The sequence below is a fragment of the Belonocnema kinseyi genome, chromosome 6 (genome assembly GCF_010883055.1).
Source record: "Belonocnema kinseyi isolate 2016_QV_RU_SX_M_011 chromosome 6, B_treatae_v1, whole genome shotgun sequence".
Taxonomy (NCBI): domain Eukaryota; kingdom Metazoa; phylum Arthropoda; class Insecta; order Hymenoptera; family Cynipidae; genus Belonocnema; species Belonocnema kinseyi.
The window spans coordinates 20630580-20641909 of NC_046662.1; the positions used below are offsets into that span (position 1 = coordinate 20630580).

At 25.1% G+C, this 11330-nt stretch overlaps 1 protein-coding gene across 2 annotated transcripts; it reads left to right on the plus strand.

Annotated features, from left to right (window-relative positions):
* Positions 1-796: 796 nt before the first annotated feature.
* On the plus strand, positions 797-9973 carry LOC117174869 (interferon-inducible double-stranded RNA-dependent protein kinase activator A homolog). 2 transcript variants are annotated; one of them, XM_033364274.1, is made up of 3 exons: positions 797-1241; positions 6292-6660; positions 9042-9973. In XM_033364274.1, the coding sequence occupies exons 2-3, from the start codon at positions 6295-6297 to the stop codon at positions 9744-9746; spliced, it is 1071 nt and encodes a 356-aa protein (XP_033220165.1). In that variant the 5' UTR covers positions 797-1241; positions 6292-6294; the 3' UTR covers positions 9747-9973. The 2 variants fall into 2 exon arrangements, with proteins under 2 accessions (XP_033220165.1, XP_033220166.1); XM_033364275.1 differs by lacking the exon at positions 797-1241 and adding an exon at positions 3916-3978.
* The last annotated feature ends 1357 nt before the right edge of the window (positions 9974-11330 follow it).

Genomic DNA, 11330 nt, shown 5'->3' on the forward strand with positions numbered 1-11330 from the left:
TTGAAAATTTATACTTTTAATTATAAATTAATTTTATTGTTTGAAAATTCATCGTTTTGGTTAATAATTAATTAACTTCATCTTTTGTTCAAAATTTATCTTTATTAGTTGAAAAGTCAAATTCGTTAAATTCAGATCGCCCCAAGGAAAACTGGCCAGTTATTAAAATATTAAATTTTTCATTTCCAAACTGAATGACTCACACTTTTACTTTGTTTTGTATAAACTATAATTTTTTATTATCTATTTGTAGGAAAAAAGCACTTTTTATTTATCCCATTTGAATTTTCGCGAAATTGGCTAAAACAGCTAGCGTCACCTATCGGCAGGTAAACGGAATTTGAGTCCCGAACTGCAGGTAGTGATTGGACAAGAGTGGACCAGTTTGCTTCTGTCTTAAGGCGCCAAATTTAAACTTTCGTTTATTTAAAATAAATCTTTTAATTATAAACTTAAGACAAAATTAGACGATTTAAATGAAATTAAAATTATTTTGTCATTTAAGGCGAATCTTTTTTTACTTGAAAGTTTAATTCTTGGCAAATAAAATGAAAAATGAAAATAGAAATGAAACTGTATTTAAAAGATAATCGCGTCAACTTATCGATCCAAGATCGATATAAATGGAAATATTCTTCTGGCTGGCTGTTTTTTGTATGAAAATGAACATACACTATCATAAACATTTAAAAACTAATCTAATGATTCATTGGATGATGATGATGCCGTTGATGACCATTTGTTTATTTGGCCACGTCAGTTTCGAGTTGTCAAATGTCTCAAAACATGGCAACAGGTTGTGTAAAAAAATGTTTAAAAAATGTAAGAGTACAATCGAGCACTCAGTTTTCTTTATTTCTAACTTGTTGTGATAATAATTTCTTTAAAACTCCCTTGAAACTAAATATAATAAATTATTAATATAAATAAAATCATAATTATTACGAAATGTTAATTTGGACGTTATATTTTGACATGATTTCTAACCTACAATATTGATTTTGGGGTAGATTTCGTGATCATTATTTGTCAAAGTGTTCTTTTAATGATGTCCTAGCAGTAAAGGGAATGCAATTTTACTATCATGTTGTGACGCTATGTTTATCTGGTATTCCCCGCGATAAGTCGTGAAAATCGACCTGCAGATGCCTGCAAAAGATTATGAATAGAAACATCAGATCTGTCAAATAGGAATTTTAGTGTTGACGTGATACTCAAGCAGTTTTTATTGATTTAATACGGTAAGAAACTTTAGAAATTATTTAATTTTAAAAAGTTTTTTATTTATATTATGAACCGGCCTTTAACATTTGTGTGTCATTGCATCATCTTAACCATAAAACTGACTGAAAAGTGTTTCTAAAACATTTTTAGTGTCAAAAGTTCAAATAAAAATTTCAACAATCTTTTTACTAGTTGATTATTTGTTTAAAGTTACCTTTTAATCTTAAATTAATCTTTGCCAAAACTATATAAATATTACATTTTATTCCGAATTTTTGAAGAAAATATGTCAAAAAGTGTTTTCTATTTTTAAATATATAATAATAATATAAATAATATAATCACGAAAAAGTTATAGAAAATTAATTTGAGAAAAATCGTTATAGCAGGCCACGGACTCACTTTAGATATAAAAAAGTATAAATAATGTCAACAAATTTAAAAAACAGTGTCAAAATAGTGAACGGAAATTTTTAAAGTATTAAAAATAATCTTCAATGTTTATTTCAAACCCTATTTATTCTGTAAATGTTTACACTCTTTCCCCTTTTTCTCATTTTTCCACATAAATTTGAACTGAAATTATATAAACCGATAAGAAAATCCCATTTTTTTTTTGTTTGAAAAATCATTCTCTGAAAAGTCTTTAATTGAAAATTCAACTATTTTTAACATCTATGTCTTTTTGTAGAAATTTAATATTTTTTGGTAAAAAAAGACACTTTTTTGTTGAAAATTCACATTTCCGGGTTCTGTTTTAGTTGATAATTTAAGTATTTTGTTGAAAATTCGTGTTTGTTATTTTTAATTCTGCATTTTTTTACAATTTTAAATTAACTCCTTTATTAAATTTCGATTATTACATTTATTAAGTTGAAAAATCAAGTTCTTGGATAAAACTGAACTACTTTCTTAATTTAAAAGTTAATCTCCTTATTTGAAAATTATAATTTTAGTTAAAAATTCTTTTTTTTTTTAGGTTGACAATTAATTTTTTGCATGAAAATTTAACTATTTTGTTGAATGTTCAACGGATTGGTTGTAAAAGTAACATTTTTTGTTGAAAATTCACATTTCCAGGTCAAAAATTCAACTGTTTTGCAGAAAATTCATTGGTTTTGCTCAAAAATTCCAGAATTTATCAGAAAATTTGTGAATTTTGGTTAAAAATTTGTAATTTTTCAAAAAATAATTGTTTTGTTAAATGCTGTTTTAGTTGATAATTCAAGCTTTTTATATTAAATTTAAACGTTTTTTTTTAACTTTAACAATTATATTTTTTTGGTTGACAAATCAACTTCTTGGTTGAAAATTGAACTAATTATACATTTGAAAATGTATAATTTTGGTTAAAAATTCGTTTTTTTTTTTGGTTGTCAATTAATTTTGTTAACCTAAAATTCAATTATTTTATTGAATATTGAACTAATTGGCTGTAAATTTACTTTTTTGTTGAAGATTTATATTCTAGGGTTGAAAATTCAACTGGTCATAGAAAATTCGTCTTTTTGGCTTGAAATCTCAACAATTTGGCATACAATTCTACTATTAAATACAAAATTAAAATGTTATGTAAAAAATTCGTATTTTTTTTCTTGAAAATTAATTCTTCACAGTGAAAATTTAACTACTCCATTTTTTGTTTAAAATTTATCTTTTTTAGTTTCAAAACTTAATTATTTAGTTCAGAAATGTCAGAAAAAAAATATAAATTACTCAAATAAAATTTGTATTACCAACATCCCATCTATTTCGCAAACTATTTAGTTGAACATTTATGTAATTTGTTGAAAGTTCAAATTTTTTTAACAGAAAATAATTCTTCTTGGTTTAAAATTCGTCTAATTGATTAAAAATGTATATCGTTTGCTCAGAATTCATCTTTTTTGTTGCAACCTTATTATTTTTGGTTGAACATTCCTTTCTTTGGTTGAAATTTTAACTATTTGGTTCTTTTTAGAAAATTCATCACTTGTTAGAAAATTAATCTTTTTGAGTCAAAAATGCAACTATTTAGATGAAATTTTTCTCGGTTTTGGTTAAGCATTCAACTATTTTGTTGGAAGTGAGAAAATGGTGTCTTTAGTGTCATTTTTTCAAAATTGTAGCAAAACAGTGTCAATAGTGTGGTAAATCCCAGGCCTGATATAGGCCTATAATGATTTTCCTATCATACTTTTTCTCAAGTGTAGAGAAGTTCAATATAAAATGTTTTTATGTCTTACTTTTTAGTTTTAATGGGGTTTTAATTTTTTATTTTACAGAGTTGATACAAGTTAGGGAATTCGAAAAAATCAGATAACGCGTAGGAAAACCTAAAAGAGTCTGGAAATTTTCGACAAACTGTAGTCAAAGTTAATTTCATTATTTTATTGAAAATTCAATCCTTGTTTTAAAAAGTCATTCTTTTTGGTTGAAAATTCAGCTGTGTTTGAAGTTTTTTTTTTTAGCAAAATTTACATTTTGAATTCTGGAGTTCAACCCTTTGCCAAATCCAGAAAAGTGTTCCCAAAAATTTATAAGTGATAAAATCAAGAGTAAATTATTAATATAAAATATTCACTCGTGCATATAGACATTTTTTGGATGCCAGAAATCCGAGATTCGTTGTTAAACTTCATTTGTTACAGGATACAACGTCAAATGGCTTTATGTTTAATTGTATATCTATTTAAATATGACGTCGCACTTTCTAACGAAAGAAGGTTAACGAGAATTTCCGAGTTTTGGCTTTCAAAAATTTCCACTGCACAAGTAAATAGTCTTTATGAATACTCGACAATTACATCATATCTTGAACTAAATATTTCAAAATGTTAATTTTGCTTAAAAAAACTTGATTTAAAGCTGTATATTTTTCTAATGGTTCATTCAAATAATTTAGACGTGGAATATTCGAACTTTTTTTATTAAAAATTTTAGTTGAATTGAAATATTACATTTTTTTGTTGAGAATTCATCTTTTTTGTTGAAAATGCAACTGTTTGATTGAAAGGTAGTTGAAAAATCATTTTTTTTAATTTAAATTATTTTTGAAAATTATTATATTTTTTGTTGTTTAAAACTTATCGTCTTCAGTTCAAGGTTCAAATATTTAATTGCAAACCATGTATTTTGTTAAAAGTTCGTCTTTTGTGGTAGAATATTAATCTTCTTGGTGTATAATTTCTCTTTTTGGTTGAAAATTCATTTCTTTGGTTAAAAATTTAAATATTAGGTTGAACATTTCTTTAAAAATTCAAATTTTTGATTGAAATATCAAAATCATGATTCTTGATTAAAAATTAATCTGTTTTGTTGAAAAATCCTTTTTTACTGAAAAAGTAAATATTCTGTTTAAAGTTTAAAGTGTATCTGTTTTAGGTAATAATTCTATTATATTGAAAGTTTATCTTTTTGGTTAAAAATTAATTTATTTGCTTGAACATTTAAATATTTTGTTGAAAATTCGTATTTTTTGTTTGAAAATTCAATTATTTTGGTATATACAGAAAATTCATATTTTTAGGTTGAAATTTTAATTTGTCTCTTTTGGTGGAGGATTCAACTAGTTTGTTGAAAATTCATAATTTTTAAATAATTCAACTGTTTTTGTCTGAACATTAAAATATTTTTTAGTAGAAATATAAATTATTACACTTTTTGTTAAGAATTCATTTTTTTAAATCAAAGGTTCATCAAAACTGTTTGGTTGAAAATTCCTTTTTTTTAATTTGTCTTTCGTGGTAAAATATTAATCTTCTTGGCGTCTTAATTCATTTTTTGTTTAAAAATTTACCTATTATATTAAAAATCTCTGTAAAAATATTAATATTTTGTTAAAAATTAGTCTTTTTGGTAGAAACTTAATCATTTTGGTTGAAAATTATTTTTGTCAAAAATTTATCTTTTTTATATAAATTTAATCTTTCTAGCTAAAAATTCACCGGTTTGTGGAAAATTAATTTTTTATAGAAAATGTTAGCATTCTGTTTTTAGTTGAAAATGTATGTGTTTTGGGTGTAAAATTCAACTATTTAGTAAAAAAATGCACTTTTTTTGTTGAAAATTGGTCTTTTTTGGCTTAAAAAAATAAAAATTTTGGATGAAGTTTTTCTTTCTTTATTGTCTGAAAAATTAGTCTCATTTGGTGGAGGATTCGACTAATTGGTTAAGAATTCATATTTTTGGGTTGAATTAAATTGTTTTTGATTGAAAATAAAAATATGTTTAGGTAGAAATATAAATTTTTACACTTTTTGTTGAGAATTATATATTTTTTATCAACGATTCATCACTATAGTTGCAAATTTAACTTTTTTTGTTGAAAACTAATCTTTTAGTTGAAAATTCCTCCTTTTTTTAAAATTAGTTTTATTTAGTGGAGGATTGAACTAATTTGTTGAAAATTCATATTGTTTTGTTGAAGTCAATTTTTTTGGATTGAAAATTAAAATGCATTTAGGTAGAAACATAAATTATTACACTTTTTGTTAAGAATTCATTTTTTTGTCGAAGATTCATCACTCTGATTGCAAATTTAACTATTTGTTTGAAAATCCATGCATTTAACTTTTAATTTTTTTTTGCATTACGATTACTAATCTCCTAGTGTATGCTTATTCTTATACATAAAAGAAAAATTTAGAATGGTAGCAGGGAAAATAAAAAATTCGCCTGAGAAAAATAATGGAATTTCGAAAGTGGGGTTTTGTAGCAACCCTGAATTACCTTTTGTGAAAAAATTGGTTTAGATAACTTGTTTTTTGAAGAACATAAAAATAATTTAAATGTATATTGAATTCCTTAAAAAACGGATTAAAAAAATTAATAGATTTTCCTGTGTAAATAGAAAATTCGCCATGAGCGAACTCTAAATATCAACCGATTGATTTTTTCTTTCATGTGGTTCACTTTGACCCCAAAAGGATAACAACAACAAAATTAAAAATGCAACTTGAGTTTGTGACTTCCTGTTTTTAACACTACTATTAAACTTCTCCTATCATTCTCTTGTTTAATTATGTATTTGAAAATTATAATTTTCTCAAATCAAAACAGTAAAGCCAATTTTCTATTTAATTACAGAAAATGAGCAAATCACCAATCTCTATTCTTCAAGAATATATGGTTAAAAGTAACCAATCTCTTCCTACATACGATTGCATTGAACATAACAGTGTTGGCCTAAATGATCACGAATTTAAAGTAAGAGTGAAATGCGGCAGTTTGACTGCCGATGGCAGAGGCACCACAAAAAAAGATGCCAAGAATAATGCAGCTAAGGAACTGCTACTTCAAATTGGTGGAGCAGAACTAGCTAAACCAAGAATTAATAATAATAGTACTAATAATAATAAAAATAATGAAATAGGGGCTATACAAGAAAATAACTCTACGAACTGTACGGCCCTTTTAAAATCAGGATCATCATTAAATTATATTGGACTATTGCATGTTAGTATTTAGTAAAACATAATATAAGTATTTTCACCAAAAACTAATTCAGTTGAATGTTCCTAAAATACCCCATTTTCAAGATTTGGTCCCTATGGTATTTTAATTCTTTTGAAATATTTCAGGGTATTTTTAAAGATTCCGATATATTTTTAATAGATTTCAATTATTTGAAGGGATTTTCAAGATTTTAGGGCATTTTTCAAAACTTCTGAGGCATTTTCAAGAGCTTTCAATTTGAAGTATTATAGGAAATTTCAAAAGATTCCAAGGAATTATTAATTAATTTCATTAATTTATTGGGATTTCAAAGATTTAATAAATATTTCATGGGACTTTATATTATTTTAGTGGATTTTAAAGGGTTTTAAATATTTTAAGGAATCTTAAAAGATTCTTAGATTTTTTTATTTCAATCATTTAAAGGGATTTCAAAGCTATTGCAATATTTTCAGATAAAGACTTTTCTAGAATTTCGGAAGATATTTTAAAAGATTTCAAAAAGTGAGATATTTCGTAGATTTTTGAATTTTCGAATTTTTTTTAATTTACTTGAATTTTCTTAAATCTACTTAATTCTACTTAATTCAGTTTATTTTAAAAAAATTTTATAGTTTTTATTTAAGTGATCCTAAGGATTTATTGATAAATTATTCAAAGGATTTGAAATATTTTAAGGTATTTTTCAAATGCCTTGGAATTTTCAAGAGATTTTAATTCATTTGAGTAATTGAATGATACTTAAAAGGATTTGAAATATTTTAGGATATTGTAGAAGATTCCTAGGCGTTTTCAAGAACTTTAGAAAGTTTCAAGGGATTTCAAAAGATAACAAAGGATTTTAAATATTTTAGGAAATTTTAAGATTCCCAGAATGTTTTAATTCATTTAAATAGTTTAAAGGGGTTTCAAAGACTGAAATATTTTAAGATATTTTAAGATTCCAAGGCATTTTCAAGAGACTTAAATAATTTCAAGGGATTTCTAAGGGTTTTAATCATTTTAAGGGATTTTAATATTTGAATGGATTTCGAAGAATTTGTTCATGCGAAGTGAGGAATATCGTCGGGTTTCAAATATTTTTTGAAAATTCTTTTGAATTCTTGTAAATTCACTCAATTTTACTCAATTCAGTGGATTTTTGAAAAGTTTTTGTTTAATTCATCATCAAGTATTTTAAACTCGCTTTAAATGCATAGGCATCTCATAAAAATTCTTTTGAGTGCCTTTTTAATTTTTCTAAACTCAGTTCAAATTTACTCAATCTAATGAATTTTTGTTATATTTTTAATTGATTTTAAGTCACTTGATTACTTTTTTAATTCAGCTTAATTTTTCATGATTTTCATCGAATTCTTCTCATTTACCTTAAATTCCATTAAATTCTCACAAATTTTACTGAAATCAATGGATTTTTTTCGATTTAAAAAATTATTTTCAATTTATTATTTATTATTTCCAAGTTTGCAATCATTAGTTATTTTTTTCGTTATAAATTAGTAGGGGTTTCAAGGTTTTTGACATTATTTTTTGGAATTCAGCCTGAATTCTCATTAATTTATCCCGAATTCTTTTAAATTCTCTAGAATTCTCTTCAAAATATTGCATTTGCTTGAATTCTACGCAATTAATTCAATTCAACTTAATTCAATGGATTTTCTTTGAATTTTTAAAAGTTTTTATTCAAATGATTCTAAAAATAAACTAGACAGAACCTAATGATTTCGACATTTTCCAGACTAATGACAAAAATTTATTTATTTAAAAATTCGTAATTATTCATTCAATTATCTCATGAGAGAAACCAGCTGTATTTCCGTGTGCCTGGAAAAATTTTAATTTATAAACAAAATGGGCAGAACCTAATGATTTTGACATTTTCCAGACTAATGACAAAAATTTATTTATTTAAAAAAATCATTAGGTTCTGCCCATTTTGTTTATAAATTAAAATTTTTTCCAGGCGTAAAAAAGGAAACATTGTTTTCTTCTAAAAAATGAAATGATTCTGAAGTATTTTAACCTAACTTAAGAGATTCTTAGCCATTTCATCGTATTCTTTGGAATCCCTTTAAAGTTACTGAAGTTAATAATTTTTTTCTTTATATTTTTAAATTGTTTTCAATTCAATTGAACTTTTTAAAATCCATCTTGAATTTTTATAACTTTTATCGACATGCTTCTCATTTACCCAAAATCCCACTGAATTCTTTCCAATTTCACGGAAATCAATGGAATTTTTTGGATAACAAATTTTTTCCGATTAATTTTTAATTCAACTTGAAGTGTTTCCAAAATCTTATGAATTTATCCTGAATTTGTTATCCATAGGGTCTGTGAGGCCTGCTAAAGAAAGCTAATTCCTTTTTTTCTTATTTCAGGAACACTGTGCTCAGAAATCAATACCAGCACCAACATTTGTTGAAGTCCATTCCTGGGGACCATCCCACATGATGAATTTCACTATAAGATGTCAGGTATCTGACATCATAGAAGAAGCGACTGCCACAACGAAAAAAACTGCCAAAACCGATTCAGCGAGAAAAGTATGGTTCAAATTATCAAAAATGAGATTCGATCCCTCGATTAATAAAACAATCGAGGAGAAGGTGAGAGAAGCCGGTGTTGAAGTAAGGGATCTTAAATTAGAGGATATCCTTCCCGATTACACGGAAGTAAATCAAGTAGCCAAGGATAAGTACCTAAATCTTACAAAACTGAAGCCTTCAGCATACATAAGCGACAGGCAGTCTCTTGAAAATTGCCATCAGCTTATTGCCGCTAAATATAGCTTATCTCTCCGCGAAAGTATTATAGCTCAGCTTTCGCAAATCACTGAAGACGAAAATAATGTTACCTTGCTTCCAATTTTTAAGTTGGTTTTACAAAAGATTGCAAATCTTGTTGGCGTTAAACTGGACAGAGTTTCTTTAATGCATAGAAAATTGGCTGGGCAATATACGGTGGGTTTCAGACTACACACGAAACCACCAATTGTTAGTATTTGCACTGCAGAAACTGAATGCTTGGCAGAATTTAAAGCTATTGTTAAAATTGCAATGGATTTTCAGATTTTGTTATGTTAATAATTTTTTTAATGAGCTCAAGGCTTTAAAAAATATGCTTTAAGAAGCTATTTCTTAGACCTTCAACTTTCGGATAAGCGATTCCTATGAAATATTCAGGGTGGCCAACCGACCGGGGAGAAATATTACACTGGGACCGGAGTAGAAATTTGTTAATTTTTTAATCTTTCCCATTTAAAATTACTATTTATTTTGAAAGTTTTTTAAAAATAATTCAATTCATTTTTTGATTTTAGGAAAATTTGTCGAATCAGCTTTAATGTTAAATTATAATTTTTTAATGTGATAAGAATTAAAAATTCTGGAATTTCAGAAGCTTTGGCTTTTAATGGTGAATAATACAATTTCAATTTCTCTGAATTTTAAATGAAACATTTTCCATAATTCGAATCTTAAAATATTCAATTTTTAACGGTTTCAAATTTTTCTATTTTCGATATTTTAATCTGAAATCGTTCAATTTCATGATTCTTCAATTCAAAATAAAGTTGTTTAATTTTCAGCGCCTCGACTTAGAAATTTTACATTTCAACTCCTTTTACTAATTCAATTGTCCAAAATTATTCAATATATATATTTTTAATTTTAGACGCTTTCAAATCGAAATTATTAATTATTTTTTAAATTTTATTATAAATTAATTTATCTGTTTTTGGTAAAAAATGCATGTTTTTCATTTAAAATTCTAATATTTAGTAAAAAATTAAATATTTTATTGAAAATTCAATTAGTTTGGTATAGCTGGAAAATTCATATTTTTGGCTTGAAATTTTAATTTGGTTGTTAAAAATTTATAATTTCGGATGGAAAACAACTGTTTTTCATGAAATTCGTCTTTTTGGCTCAAAAATTCAACATTTAGGATCAGATTTTTTTGTTATTGACTAAAAAATCTTTGTTGCTTAAAAATTGAACACTTTTGTTGAAATTTCCACTTTTTGATCTAGAAAATGAGTCTTTTTGGGTCTTTTTGTTAAAAAACCATATTATTTAATTAATTAAACTGTTTTTGTCTGAAACTCAAAATATTTTTGGGTAGAAATATCGATTATTACAACTTTTTGGTTGAAAATTGCTGCTTTTTTTCTTTTTTATATTCTTTCGTGGCAAAATATTAATCTTCTTGGTGTCTAATTCATTCTTATGGTTGATGATTTACCTATTATATTGAAAATTTAAATCTTTTGTTGAGTGTTCATGTATTTTGTTGAAAATTGAACTATTTTGTTGAAAATTCATTTTTGTTGTTGTTATAGATTCATAATTTAAATTTAAAAATCATTTTGTAATTGAAAATTTAACTATCTCGCCAAAAAATAATTTTTCAAACTTTTAAACTTAAATATTTTTAGTTAAAAAATTATCTTTTAGTTTAAAATTTATGTATTTTGTTGAAAGTTTGGCGTTTTTATTTTCAAAGTTTTAATCTGAAATCATTCAATTTCGTTATTCTTCAATTCAAAATAAAATTGTTTAATTTTCAGCGCCTCACCTTAGAAATTATACATTTCAACTCCTTTGTTTAATTTAATTGTCCAAAATCATTCAATATATATATATATATATTTTTTTTTTTTAATTTTA